Source organism: Typopeltis vanoorti, chromosome 21 (assembly GCF_054136105.1).
Source record: "Typopeltis vanoorti isolate ZY-2024b chromosome 21, IOZ_Tvanoo_1.0, whole genome shotgun sequence".
In the NCBI taxonomy this organism is placed as follows: domain Eukaryota; kingdom Metazoa; phylum Arthropoda; class Arachnida; order Uropygi; family Thelyphonidae; genus Typopeltis; species Typopeltis vanoorti.
In genome coordinates, this window is record NC_143569.1 from 42,996,714 (window position 1) to 43,013,018 (window position 16,305).

Consider the following 16,305-nt stretch of genomic DNA (forward strand, 5'->3'; position numbering starts at 1 on the left):
CTAATACTAAAGTGCTTTAAAATTAACAAAAAAATGAAAAACAAGTGTTCTCCTTCTCTTCGTCCTCTGCAGGCATCTCTACAAGTCATAACTAAAATATAGAATATTGTTACTTATTTCTCTCCTTGAGAATTTCAACAGAGTCGCACCAAAAAAAGAACAGAAAGTTACAATACTATAGACACTGATACAGGTCTCATTGTTTAGTTTAACTGATTTGACTAATTATACCACAATCATTTACTTATTTCATCTAAAAAATTAAATGATACTCCTAAAAAATCTCAATGTAAAAAATAAGTCAAGTTCCTAGGAATTATGAAGGTGGTTTCAATTTAGAATCAGCGTTTATGTGAATGCCAAACATGATTAGCCTCTAACACACATGTATTAGTACAAGGTAGACTTAAGTGTTAACCTGGTGTATGCAACAGTGAGTTCAATGGTACTTTTTCTGAAGAAACTCAGGTGTATTAAATAGGAAGTATTAGAGCTGTTGCACAAACTGAATAACAATTCAGCAATAGGGACTGATGGGATATCAGCACAGGTACTAAAAAAAAAATCAGCTGAACTGGCTATTCCAAGCTATATAATTTGAGTCTCAGAACAGGGAAGATTCAACAGGAATGGAAAGAATGTATGGTAATCCTATTGCACAAGGGTGGTGCAAAGGCCAATATATCCAACTATCGACTTAACAGTATCTTATGAATGGAGGTGAAGATTTTGAAAAAATTGGTTAGGGCTTGCATTCAGAAATGAGTTGACAGTCAATCTCTACTTTGCAATGAATAGCATGGGTTTAAGCGAAGGTCATGTTTTAGCAATTTGCTCACTGAGTTAGACAAGGGGAATGGATATACCATGACACTTTTGTATTTTGCTAAGGTTTTGGACAGAATACAGCATGGAAGACTTTTGCATAAATTGGAGAATATGGGATTGGATTATAAACTGCTGGCATAGATAAGAGGACAGCTGACTAACAGATTTCAGCATTGCAATTATCTAGCATAATCCCTCCAATATAATACAAAATTGGATATCTAATCACACCAAAGTGCATGACTTTACATTTACTGACATCCATTTTCCCATGCCCACAATTCCAGCATATTCAAATCATTTTGCAAGTACTGCTTATCATCGGCATTCCTGATTACCCTACCTATCTTTGCATCATCAGCAAATAGCTATGTGTTGCCTGTTAAATCCTTCCCAATATCATTACTGTCCACTGTTATTCAATCTGTACAGTAATGATAGTGAGAAGGATTTAACAGGCAACATATAGCTATTTGCTGATGATGCAAAGATAGGTAGGGTAATCAGGAATGCTGATGATAAGCAGTACTTGCAGAATGATTTGAATATGCTGGAAATGTAGGCATGGGAAAATGGATGTCAGTTCAATGTCAGTAAATGTAAAGTCATGCACTTTGGTGTGATTAGATATCCAATTTTGTATTATATTGGAGGGATTATGCTAGAAGAAACTAATTAGGTTAGGGATCTTGGAGTGTTAGTAGATAGCAAGTTGAAGTTCAGGGACCATGTAGTAAAGATTGCAAATACAACTCAAACGATAATTGCAATGCTGAAATGAATGTTCACATGTAAAATAAGGATGTTATTTTGCCTCTTTACAAGACCTTGATAAGACCTCACTTGAACTATTGTGCGCAGATCTGGTCTCCTGGTTTCTGTTGTGATTTTGATATAGTAGAGAGAGTGCAAAGGGGAGTGTTAAAAATAATATCAGGATTGTAGAATACTGATTATGACGATAGATTGAGAATTTGTGGACTGCAGACACTAGCAAACAGGAGAAAGAGGGGTGATATGATTGAGACTTACAAACTTCTGAAAGGGTCATACAGGATTTCAGTTGATGGAATTTTTCATTTTATGGAGGGTGAGGAAAGACAAGAGGGCATCCTTCGAAGATGAGAATGAATTCTGTTAAGAAGGGGTTGAGGGCTAGATTTTTCTCTCATACGGTGGTGCATGACTAGAATGGATTGCCATTGGATGTTGTGAGTGCAAGCAGTGTGAATGAATTCAAGAATAAGTATGATAGCTGATGTGGGTAGAATGTGGCCTCCCTCAATGAGTCCCATACTCCCTGGAGGTCTCTGTTAATAATAATAATAATAATAATAACAATCTGAAACTCTACTCTAAAGACCAAACATGGAACTTTTTCAAGCTACTTCAGGCATCCAATTAGCAAATTGAATGTAGATATACATATCTACATCCAATAGAGCAGTAGTCTCAGACAAGGAGGTAAAATTCATATACCACTTAAGACATTCATTAATAAGCTGTGGGGTTCAAATCCTACTGCAAGCATGGATATTTTGCAGTGGGATTTGTATCTACAGCTTATTGGTTGGAGAGCTAATAAACTACCCAGCCAACCAACCAGGACAGAGACATGGTTGACATTACCTGAAACGAATAGCTGAACTTCCAGAAATGCAATAACACCAAAAATAGTAACAAAAATGTGGCAGCAAAGACACTTCCTACCTTTCTCAGTACTTGACTCATTTTTTATGCTATTATTATATTTAATGAGAGTGACCAGGAGCACGCCGGCCATATGTGCAATGTGTGCGATGCACACAGGTGCCAGGATAGTAAAGGTGCCAAAGAGGAGGAAATACTTAAAAAAAAACGTTTTCTTAAAGTGATTTTTTTTATTGGGAGGGATAGGGGTGCCAACTAAAGTTTTGCACAGTGCCGGACACTACTGGTGTGCTACTGGGTATAGGGGCGCCAACTAAAGTTTTACACACAGGCAGCGGACACTACTGGCACACCCCTGAGAGTGATAGTCCAGTTACTTCTTTCTTGAGACAATAGAGTAAGAAAAGATTCAGCTGGGTTGGTTACTGGCCATCCACAGCCTAGTTTGCTGTTAGGGCTGCCACCTTAGGGCCTCCAAACTTGTCCTAATAAAAATGGATACAGACTTAGGGATTTTTCCACATATAATAATTTAAAAATTAGTAACAATGAGTCTCTAACTCCATGGAGATCAGATGTTAATAATAATCTATGAAATACATTCATCATTCTCTGTTCTGTCACAAGATTATAAATGTACTTTCTTTAGGAAGACATCATTTTGAAAGAAATATGCTTTTGCTTCAAAGTCAAACTGATTGTCTTGTAAGTGAAGAGTCATATCATGCAGATACATATTTGAAAAGGAAATGAATTTCAGGTACTCAACTTTGAAATATGAAAACTGCTAATGCATATTTTTAACCATATGGGTCTGTGAATGTACTTTTCACCTGTAAATTTAATAAAACTGAAATACTGATTGAAATTATTGATGTAAATCTAGATGTCAAGCTAAGATGTGCATCAGCATTAATGTACCAAATTTCATAGTACAAGATAAAGAACGAACAGTGTCACATTAAAATGTGTGTATTTTGTGCTACTTATTAATTTTTTTTGTTATTCTTTTGTATTTATTTATGAATAAAATATCATATACATGCCATTTATAACGTAGTTATTTTTTTAAATTCTCATATATAATGTGGTGAATAAAAAAAAACAGAATTACAACTGTGACTATTATTTACACTGGACACCACTGAGTTAAAGGCAATTAGACTCAGTATTCATCAAAACTGGCAGCAATAATTTTCTCATTTTACTCAAAATGTATTATTATTGTTATTATTATTAACACTAGACCTTCATGGATTCAAAAGACTCATCATGCAAGGTTGTACACACTGTTACACACAAATCCTATCAAACTATGTTTTTAAACACATTCAATGTTGGCCTGGTTGGCCAAGTGGTTAGCATATCTGCTCTCCAGTCAAAAGGCTGTGGATTCGAATTCCACCGTGGGAATGGATGTTTGTGATTGTCTGTGAAAATACTAGAGGTGATGGGTCGGAGGTAGATGGTGTTGGTGTAATGATGAAAGCAGTTGCGGTGGTGGATTTGTGAGTGGTGGGGACAGAGAGTTGCAGAGTAGGTGCCCTCCCTCGGTGAGTCTTTGGACTCTCAGCAGGTGTTACGTAATAATAATAATCTCACACCCTCCTTATACAGCTTCCAGGTATGTTCCCTTGTTCTATCCTGTTCTCCCATTCTTTGAAAAATTTCAAATTAATGGTTAATGGTAACAACAATTAACCAACTTAAATGTTTCAATCATATCCTCTCTCTTACTCCTATTCACAATGCTTTGCAAACTGCATCCCTCAATTTATCTGCATATTCCACATCCCAAAGACCAGTTACCATCTTAATCTTCTTTGGACCATTTCAAATATATCTTCAGACCTCCATGGAGTCAAAGATTCATTATGGGAGGTGTGCCATAAATACATTAACATTCTCTGCAGACACTGCATTCTTCAAAAATTGCTTCTCACTGTCTTTTCTTACACTCTCCTTATATAGCTACCTGTGGCAACCTCTTCAGCATTAATCTAATAAAAATCCCTTATCAACCTATATGTCTCTATCATATCCCCTTCCTTTTCATACACAAAACTCTGTACATTGCAACTTCTGAACCTTTCTTCAAACTTAACATTCCAGACACCAGAAACCATCTTATAGTTAACATCTCTTGATCCTTTACAATATCTCTTTATCCTTTTAAAAAAACCAGGTGACCAAATCTATGCAATGTAGTCCATATGTGGCATAATCAAGGCCTTATAATACAATGAAACCAATCTCCTTATAGAAGTCAGTCCCCTGCATCATTGCCAGAATTTGCTGTCCTCAAAATTTTAGCAATCTGGTCTCAAAATTTTAGATTCTTATCCACCATCATCGCAAGATCTTTTATTAACTCCATCTTCTCCAATATATCCCCACCAGTTGTAGACTCTATATCTCGTCTTTGTTTTCCAAATTTTAAAACTGTACAACATTGAACTGGTCTCTCCACTCCCAAGCCATTCATCTACTAAAGTCTTCTTCTAAAGCCATAACATCTGCTCTACTCGCAGTTCTTCCCAATTTTGCTCCATCAAAAATCAACTGAATATTCCTATTCAAACACCTACTCCAATGTTATTAACATATAGATTAAACAACAACAGCCCTAAAACAATGTCAGCAGAACCGTTCTGTGCAATAGTTATAATAACAAAACAATTAACAAATAAGCTGTTCCTCTCCTCACATCCGACTTAACCTACAAACTACAGTAATGCTATTACTATTTCCTATATCCAGAGCACCTCAGAAAAAATAGCCAGAACTTGAAAGTAATATGATCTCTGAACTGATTTCCAACCTTATGTAAAACTGGCCTCATTTCTCTGCTCTCATAAGGATTCTCTTCTCCACTCTCTGTTCTAGGTGTTTATAAGGGCCCCTTGTTCTTCCAATTTATCATATTATGATCAAACTGGGAGATATGCTAACATTCACATTAGTTAACACAAGATATACATCAACTGCCACAACTATAGTCAGTTGGGTCTGGACCATGACTTGGATACCTTGCACAGGATAAGATGAAAAAAAACTATGCTTCATCACATCAAATACAAACCTGAAAGACTCTTTTTAGATTCAGAAGTAGATTAAAAAAAAAAAAAAAACAGCCTAATCTGAATAAATATGATTGTATTAAACTTTTTCAAGATTTGGGAAACTTGAATGCTTATGTGGCCTCTGGCCCAAAAGCTAAGGTTTTGTTATTTATTTACACAATATTGATGACAACACAGAATGAGAAGAAAATAATATGTATTAACTTATTTACTGATATTTTGCTGGCATAATCACTAAAAATGTATCCAATGAGTCTGGACCATGTGGCTAAATAGCAAACACATTAATCAATATAACATAGCAAAACCAGTGGTTCGAGAATGACTGTATTTATTTTTTAGAATATTTAAATAGCCAACACCCTAAAATCCACTTCACAATGGAACAGGAAGCTAACGACTGTCAGCCCTTCCTGGATACACTAATCACATGGCTTCCAGACGGTTCATTATCTTTTTCTGTTTATAGAAAACCCACACATACAAGGGTGGTCTGAAAAGTTCTCGGCCTAACAATGAAAAAACGAATTTATAATTTCAAAATTATTTCTATTTTGCAACATAATCTCCCTTAAGACCAATACATTTATTCCAGCAATACTCCAGTACCATTATTCCATCCCTGTAGTGGTTCTCAGTAAGATCTGCAAAATACCCCCTACAACTGCAATTATCTCCTGATTCAAAGAAAAACGTTGACCAGCGAGGAAGAGTTTTAGTTTTGGGAAGAGACAGAAGTCAGAGGGAGCCAAATCTGGATGGATGTTCCAACAATTCATAGTGCAGATCCTTTAATTTTCCCATTGCCAAAACACTTTTGTGGGCAGGTGCATTGTCCTGATGAAAGATGAATATTTTCTTCTGCATACCAGGTCTTTTCTCACGAATTTTTTCTTCTAGTCTGGTTAAAAGACTGGAATAATATTCCCCGGTTATTGTTTTACCCTTTTCAAGATAATTAATAAACAAAATACCTTTAGCATCCCAAAACACCGATGTCGTGACCTTTCCTGCTGATGGAACCGCCTTTGTCTTCTTTGGCACTGAACAACTGGCTTCTGTCCACTGTTTTGACTGCTGTTTGGATTCTGGTGTGTAATGTTGAATCCAAGTCTCATCCATAGTAATAAATCAATGCACAAAATCAGCTTTATTCTTGTTAAAACGCTCCAACACTGTTCAGAGATTTTCATGTGACTGCGTTTTTGATCTGCTGTGAGCAAGCGCGGCATCCATCTTGCACAAAGCTTTTTCATTTGCAATTCTTCATGCAAAATATATCCTACACGTTCTTTTGAAATGCCTATAGTCTTAGCAATTTCACGCACTTTGACTTGTGGGTCATCCAATACCATATCGTGCAAACGATCAATAATTTCTGGTGTTGTAACACTTTTTGGACGTCCATCACATGGATCATCTTGAAGGATGGTACTGTCACATTTAAACTCGGCAGTCCATTTCTTAATTGTTGAAAAAGAAGGAGAAGAGTGCCCATAAACATTTATGAACTTCAAATGAATTTCTTTTGGCGTTAAACCTTCTTTTACAAATAATTTTATAACCGCACGATTCTCAATTTTATCCATTTCAAGGGATGCAGACAACACTTTTGCATCAGACAGCTGTATAAAACAAACTACCTGAATGACTTGCAATTTTACATGGATGCTTATGACAGATAGCATGGAAGGGGCGCTCGTGGGTCAAGCGCTACGGATGTGTTTTGAAGAGCTCCTGATTCAGATAAGTTTTACTAGGAATAATTAAGTATATATGCGTAATTGTTTAAGTAAGAGCGGCTGTAAACGTTGTACGCTACTGATATTATTAGTGTGGGGTTTTTTTCCTTGCCTAAACTAAATACGAAATCGTTAATATTAGACCTAGTAACCTACAGAAAAAAAAAAAAAAATGGCGGCGGCATTGTCGTTCCATAATTTTAATTTAGATTTCAGTTGTTTCGTTAAGTGTGAAGTCTGTTATATGTATTCCTTCGATTACATAAATGATTTGTGGATGTTTAATGTGGATGGAAGAAGGGTGTGTGCGAAATGTGACCTGAACGAGGAATTGATGAATGCGAATATGAAATTGATGACAGAAAGTGCTAGTACCAATTGTGTCACGAGTGCACGTTTGAAAGAGAGGGATGGTGAGAAAAGACAGGCGAAAAAATGTTAAAAAATCAGGAAAAAAGAAAAAGAGCGATTTGACTACTGTAACGGATGTTAAAAGGGACGAAAGTGAAGCGGAAAGAAACGAAATTGAGAGAACGAATGAAAGTAGAAATGGCGTGATGCAGAAATCGCAAGTAAAAAAAATCGAAAGAATGAATGATAGCAAAAAAACAATGAATGATGGCGAAAGTTGGACGCATGTTGGAACGAAAGTACTGAACCAAAGAAAGATGAATGACAGTAAAAGTGAGAAGAATAATAGTGAAAGTTGGACGCATGTTAGTCCGAAAGTACGGAAACAAAGAAAGATATGTGAGAGTGAAAGTGAGAAGAATGATAGTGAAAGTTGGACGTATGTTGGACCGAAAGTACGGAAACAAAGAAGGATGAATGAGAGGAAAAGTGAGAAGAGGGGGTCGAGAGTTAGAAAGATTTAATGATAGAGAGAATGTGTCGCGAGGTTTGGAAGGTGAATTGGATTGGATGAAGCAAGAAATGAAATGGATGTGGAATGAAATTAAGAGAATTCAGGTCAAAACTATTAAAATAAATCATGATGGCATGAAAGAGTTAACGAAAGATGAGCGAGTGGCGTTGTATGGCGACTCCATTATTAAAGGTGTGCTAGAGGATAAAATGCACAAGGTATGTTTTCCAGGCGGTAAAATGAGTAGAGTGATTGAGGCATTGAATATGAGGCGGGAACGAGCAAAAGAGTTAATTGTATTAATTGGTACAAATGATTTGAGAGAGAACAAAGAGCATGTCAAAATGAATGTCAGGAGACTGCTTGGAAAGATAAAAGAGAATAGTGTGACAGGAAGGGTAGTCAGTGTGTTGCCTAGGTATGATTGTGGTGAAATGAGGCGGAGAGCAAGGATTATGAATGATATTCTGGCTGAAATGTGCGAGGAGATGGGAGTACAGTTTGTTAATGTGTGGAATGAGTTTGAGGGACGAAGTGAGCTGTATGAGAGCGATGGACTGCATTTGAGTGGTTATGGTGTGAGTCGCTTGGAGAGACTGCTGCTGGAAAGTGGAGAAGTGAATAGAGAGAATGAATCAGATCGAGAGGGGAGTGATGTGGAAGAGCAGGAGAGTAAGACAGGAGAGATTGAAGAAGTGGAAATGAATGAGGAAGTGAGTGGTATGAGTATAGAAAATGAGAGAATGGGTGTGCAAGAGGAGCAGGGAAACGGGGAGGCTCAGGGTGGACAGGGATACACAGCGTGAGAAAGGTGGATGCTCCAAGAGGAGGTAAGAGCATGTGTAGGCAGGAAAGTAATGGGATGATCAGGGATCAAAAGGAAACAGATGGAATTGCAAAGGGTTCTAAAATGAAGAAGCAGAAAGGGAAATGGCCCCAGTCCAGCATGGAGAGATCACATCGAGTGAGTGGTATCAGTGGAACTAGCTGTAGATCCAGAAATGAGTTGTTGTGTTTGTATACCAATGCTAGAAGTATAAGAAACAAGGCGGATGAAATGGTTGCACTAATTGCGTCTGTGCACCCAGAGATTGTCGGAATAAGTGAGACATGGTTAGATGAGGATGACATCCTGACAGGAATAGAGATGGAAAGGTATGATGTGTTTCGTGAGGATAGAAGGGGTAAAAAGGGAGGGGGAGTGCTATTGATGATAGAGAAAGAGTTATGTCCATACAAGGTAGAGATGCAAGAGGGAAATGGGGCCAGTGGTTTTGAGGCAGTATGGTGTGAGATAGAGATGAATAGAATCAATTACTTGGTGGGATGTTGTTATAGACCTGGTAATGTGGATGGTGGTGATAGTGAAATGTATAGTCAAAGAAGCCAAACAAATAAGAAAAGGGTGATCATTATGGGTGATTTTAATTATGGCAATATAGACTGGAATGAAAAGATAGCAACTGGAAGTAAAGAAAATGAGTTTCTTGAGTTTTTGAGGGATAACTACCTCAGACAGTATGTAACAGAGGGCACACGAGGATTAAGTGTCTTGGATTTGGTCATCTCATCGGAGGATGTAATTATCAATGAGTTATCAAATCATCCACCAATTGGTGAAAGTGACCATGAGGTGATTACTTGGGTGGTTGCCAGCAGTGCAAGGACCCCTGTGAAAAATGGGTATATGTGGAACTACAAGGGGGGTGATTATGAAGAGCTCAGGAGACAGCTTGCAGGTGTAGCATGGAATGAGGAGTTAGCTGGAAAAGAGATCACTGCAGCTTGGGGGATTTTCAAAAAATATTTAGTAGATGCAATGTCTAAATGTATACCATGGGTGAGAAGGTTAAATAAGGTAGGTGTGAGATGGATAAATAAAGAGATTAAGCATGCAATACAGAGAAAAAGGGCACTGTGGAGGCAGCATAAGAGAAGTGGAAGTAACCAATTTCATTAGGTCTACAAAGACCAGGCAAGGATGGTGACTTGGTTGGTGAGAGTAGCAAATGAAGCCAAAAAGAATCCTAGGGAGTTCTTTCGATATGTAGCCAGCAAAAGAAAGAATGATTATGGAAGGATGACATTGATTGGAGGAAATGGTATAAAGACAGCTGTTGCAGAATGTGTGGTGGAGATACTTAATGAGCAGTTCATAAAGATCTTTCAATCTTGTGAATGTGACTTCATGGAGAGATTAAGAGCAGCTGATGATGGGGAGGAGAGACTGACTGTAAGTGGGCAAGAGGTGTTTGGAGAGTTGAGTAAACTAGATGTAAATAAGGCTGTGGGACTTGATAATATATCACTGCGTATTCTGAAGGAATGTACCAGAGTGTTGACATCTGCCTTGACATATTTTTTTAATACGAGTCTTGCACTTGGTCAAGTCCCTAAAGAGTGGAAGGAGGGCAAGATTGTGCCACTTCATAAAGGAGGTGATCGAACTCAAGCATCAAACTATAGGCCTATCTGTGTGTCAGGTGTTGTGGTTAAGTTGTTGGAGAAGCTTGTGAGAACTAGGATCCAGAGTTGGGTTGACAACAATGGTATAATCTTTGATGGACAGCATGGATTTGCTAAAGGGAGGTCATGTTTTAGTAATCTACTTACTTATTACAATAAAGTGACTGCTTCCTTGGACAGAGGAGAAGGATACACAGTAATATACTTGGATTTCGCAAAAGCTTTTGATAGAGTACCTCATGATAAGTTGACAGTCAAACTAGAGCAGATGGGGTTGGATATTAGATTAGTGCATTGGATTGGAGACTGGCTATCTGATAGGTATCAACAAGTTGTGTATGGGGGTGAAATATCCAGGAAAAGGAAAGTCACTAGTGGAGTGCCTCAGGGATCTGTTTTAGGGCCATTACTATTTAACTTGTATATTAATGATATTGGCGAAGATTTGGATGGAGATATTCAGTTGTTTGCAGATGATGCAAAGTTGGGACGAACCATAAAGAGTAGTGAAGATGTGGCCTTGCAAGAAGACTTGAATAAATTGAGTGATTGGGCAAGCAAATGGGGATATGAGTTCAATGTTGCAAAATGTAAGGTTTTAAAATTTGGAAAACAAAGATGGGATGCAGAGTTTATGCTTGGTGAGAATATATTGTTGGAAGTAGAGGAAATAAGAGATCTGGGGTTGATAGTGGATAAGGATCTAAAATTAGGGGACACATCGCCAAAATTGTGAAGACAACACAAAGACTTCTGGGAATGATGCGGAAGACACTGACACGTAGAAGTAGGGAGATTCTTGTTCCATTGTATAAGGCTTTGATTAGGCCACACATGGACTATTATGCCCAGATTTGGTCACCTGGTTTTCAGAAGGATGAAGAGATGTTGGAAAGGGTCCAAAGGCGACTGACTAAGGTAGTTTCTGACCTCTGGAATGTCGAGTATGAGGAAAGATTGAAAAGATGTAATTTGCAGAGTCTAGTGGAGAGAAGGAAGAGGGGAGATATGATAGAGATCTACAAGTTGGTAAGGGGTTGTTATAGGATCAATGGTGGAGAAGTTCTACAGAGAATAGTGGGAGATCAGGGTAGAACCAGAGGTCATCCCTGGAAACTGTATAAAGAGGGTGTGAGTAGGGGAGTGAGAGGCAGGTTTTTTTCGTGCAGAGTTGTGAGTGATTGGAATGCCTTGCCTGAGAGTGTGGTGTCTGCAAGGAGTTGGAATGTGTTTAAGATGCGGTATGATGAGGTGTGTGTGAGATAAAAGACCTCCTAGATGAGTCTTTGACTCCATGAGGTCTTGTTTAATAATAATAATAATAATAATATACCAACTTAGAAAAAAAAAAAAACCTTGCCGATAGTGTTGCCATCTATGGTCGAGGCCGACAACTTTTCAGATCACCCTCATACAGGGATATTTCATATATTGATCCAATGAAAATGCTCTTACTGCAGAATTCACTCTTATGTCACACCTTCTTAGCCAATGGCTATAATCTCCATAGGATAGAAAAAATACTAAATATTCCCTAGAAACCCCCTCCATTGCCTATCACACAAGATCGCAGCAAAGCTGTTATTATCCCATACATTCAAGGCACATCTGAAAAGATATCTATAGTGCTCAATAAATATCAGCTAAGCACTGTATTTAGACTTTATGTCAAATTGGCAACTCTTTTGATTCATATAAAGACAAACTCTCTTCTTTATCACATCCAGGAGTTTATGAAGTGGCATGTTCCTGTGACCAGGTTTACTATGGACAGACATGTTGAAGAACTGTTGACATCCACCTTGGTGAACATAAAAAATACATCTGGCACTATTGTTATGGTAAGTTGGATCTAGCAGACCATACCTTGGATACCCCTTCACATGGGATCAAATGGAAGAAAACAAAAGTGCTACATAGAAGTTGTTATAAGCAAGAGAGATTGCTTTTGGAATCTACAGAAGCTTTAAAACATATTTCAAACATCAACAAGTATGGCTGTATAAATTTACCAAAATTATGGGAAACAGTCTTTTAAGATCTGATCTAATTAATATTTGTTTTCTCTCTTTTTCCACCATTGATGGTGCCTAATTGGGACTTTAGTTCCTTGTGTTGTCCATTACAATTTTTTTAAACTATTCCCACTGTTATACCAAATTAATATTGTTTCACGTACTGGTACTGTGACAAACTGTTTTTGTGCTCTGAAGATGCTGGATATAATACCAGCGGAAAAAAAGCAACTAAGTAATAAATATTATTTTCTTATCATTATGTGTTGTCATCAATACCATGAAAATAAATAACACGTACTGTGAACACATAAGCCTTTCCACTTGTTTGAGAACAGCTAAGGCTTGAGAACAGCACCCATAGAGGATGCTTCTCATACAATTTACTCAAAATAGTCCAATTTCTTCCAATTATTGTTGTGTATGTTATTACAGTATGACAGAAACAAAATATCAAAACAATTAAACCTGTTATTTAATTATTTCTCTGTGCTATATTTATTCCATTAAATGTAATTCTGAGTGAAAACCAGCACCTAAGTCTAAACATGTATTTAAAATATCATTAGATTCAAACCTGCATACTAAAATAAAGATAAAAATAATAATACAAAGATTCTTACAATAAATTTAGCATTCTTGGTTGACCAGAAGTAATCAGGAAACATCGTAAATCGCTGCAAACTTTTTGGAGTTATATAGCCTGAATGGGTGTTTAATTTTTCTGTGCTTTGTTTTGCATTCAAGCACTTGTCAAAACGCATAATAGCAAACCCTAGAAGTTCAAATAAAATTTAAAAAAACGTAAATCACTATACATTTTCGTAAAAAAAATAAATAAAATAATAATTTCATGCTACAGTTGTGCTCACTATAGCAAACTGTAACAAATTCTTTATACATCATAGCTTTGCCATAAATACTGTTACAATTTCCACACTACCCAGCCTGGTCCACAGAACTGTACAAGCCCAATTCCATTAGTTGCTGTATGCAGCCAACATTCACATGTTTATCAGGAGAGAGAGAGAGAGTGTTAGCATGCTGTGGGGAGATTATGAGAACCATATAGCTGTAATAGCATTTCACAAGGTTGGGCCACCTGTTATTTTCAACATGCTAAAAACGCTTGGGATCAGTAGGATGTTTATATATCAGACTATTAACCATTATAAACGATACAGAAGACATATATGACTGCCAAAGAACAGATCGATTATGCTGCATTAAGTTCAGATTCAACAGCATGTGAGGACTGTGAAGGAATGCCTCTGCCATAATCCTGTGAGAATGCAGAAAGTGATGTCATGAAAAAGGAACGTTTCGCAGAGAACGATGTCATGTGTATTAACTGATGACCTGGGGGTGAGAGCCTATTGTTGTTCTATTGGACACTTCCTAGCACCACAACTTATGCAGCAGAAGACAATAAAATCAAAGGCACTTCTCCAGCAGTAAACAGTGAAATGAAAATCTTCTAATGTATGATTAGAAGATTTTCATCACTGAAGAGTCGAGCCTCCGTAGCTCAGTCAGTATAGACAAAACCCTTTAGTCGGAAAGACCCGGGTTCAATTCCCTTCCATGATGTGAGGAAGGGAATTGAACCCAGTTCACTTATCCTTCACTAGAAGGGCTCAACCAGTCCTAAGGGGCAGTCGAAGAATGGAGGAACCCCCCACACGAATAAATAAAAAAATAAACTGAAGAGTTTTTTAATTGCAAAATGATCAGGTATATATATGTCTTGGATGGTTGCACAGCATGTGCCATAGCACCCAGGATTCAGAGTAATCATATTGTATTGATATTTTGTTACCCCCTTACCAAACCCCATGTCAATGATAGTTTGGTAAGGGGGTAACAAAATATCAGGAGGTATCTAAGTTGCATGAAAGGGATCAAAACCTCTTCCAAAGTGTATCAAGACACTGTGCTATGGCACTGTGTCTTGATACACTGTGATAAGACACTGTGCTAGAATCTGTGGTATGGCCCTGAACAACACCTTGTTTCATAGTAGGCAGTGGACCTTCCAACAGGAATCAGATCCTGCACACAAGGAGAGGACCACACAACAGTGGTTGGAGGCGAATGTGCCCGGCCATATCACCATCTGATTTGCTGTCTGGAAGTCATGATCTGAATCTGTTGGACTTCAAATTGTGGTCAGAGCTTGAGAGAGAGAGTAGCCTGCAAAAAATGACACCCACAGCATTGCCAGCTTGAAGGTGGATTTGGAGCGAGCAGTGGCAGCATTTCCATTGGATGTTGTGCATTCTGCCATCAGTAAATGACCTCACAGACTTCAGGCATGCATGAAGACAAAAGGAGGACATTTCGAACATTTAGCACATACAAACCATGTGTTATACATATGGTTTGCATGTGCTAAAAGCTGTAAATGATTTATTGATAGATTAAAGGTTTATGCACTGTTCAAATTGTAACAGTATTTATGGCTAGACAAGGTAGTTTGCTCAAAGGGAATGCTACAGTGAATTTCTTTTAGAAGAGTACTGTACCTATGGACTTTGGTCAGGAGTTTGCTATAGTGAATGAGTTTGTTATAGTGAGAGACAACTGTATATTAATTATTAAAAGTAAATATAAAAAGGTCAGCTTAAAGTCACTGAACACTTTTAATAAGTTACTATGAAACAAAAGAAAGAAAGTGCAAATTTCTATTATAGATAGACAGATTTATCAAGTTTTTCCTGATGTCACTAGATATCTGTAATAAAGGAACTCGAAATCATAATATATGTTATGTGATAAGAATCTAAAAATAATGACACAACAGACAAAGCTTTGTGTTTTAGTTCTCTTTATGCCTTTTTTAAAGATGCTTCAATAGGTCTACATTCCTTATTTTTCAAAGTTTCTTCTAAAACATAAAAAAACAGAAGCTGCAGCTGTAATATCCATATATTCAACTACAAACTCACTGAGGGCTACTCTTTCATTCATTCTCCATCTTCATTCTTTGGAGCACATCCTTCATCGAGCATCCCACAAAAACTGTAATCTCTACATGTTCAAAAAAAAAAAATTCTACATTCTTTCAAATCTCAGTGGCATTAGTGTCATGTCCTACAGAGACTTATTCTTCTCATAATGCAAAGTGATGGCCACAGACCATTTATGAGGTTTAAACGACAAAAAAAAAAGTGAACAGAATCTTATTTATTTAATAACACTCATTATTTAATGATTGTTTCTACAGATATGCTGGTGAGATTGGCTATGTTCAATGCCTGACAAGAGATGAGATAAAGAACGCAGAAAAAAATCTGTATACACTGATTTGTATACAGTTAATCTGTGTACATCACTGTGTACACTGATGTACACAGATTAACTGTATACAAATCAGTGTATACAGATTTTTTTCTGCGTTAATAAGTTTTGTTTCCAGGATATTATGTACATTTCAATTAAATGACCTTACAATTATCCAACAAATAAACTGATTTCTTGTTCAATGGGCAATCAATAGAAAAAAATAATTAATTGAAAAACAGTTTATCAAACAACTGTTAATTGAAAAAAACAATTAATTAAAAGGCAGTTCCTTGTAAAAGCAATTCATCGAACAGGAATTAATCAAAAACGTAATTTATCAAAAGGCAATTCATCAAAAAATCACATTTCAC

At 37.1% G+C, this 16,305-nt stretch overlaps 1 protein-coding gene across 1 annotated transcript in view; it reads right to left on the minus strand.

Annotated features, from left to right (window-relative positions):
- Positions 1-16,305, minus strand: part of LOC150094791 (uncharacterized) — a 210,410-nt gene that overhangs the window by 51,752 nt on the left and 142,353 nt on the right. The window contains exon 8 of the mRNA XM_090411345.1: positions 13,273-13,424. Within this exon, the coding sequence (XP_090267471.1) occupies positions 13,273-13,424 (152 nt within the window). The remainder of the gene's footprint in view (positions 1-13,272; positions 13,425-16,305) is intronic.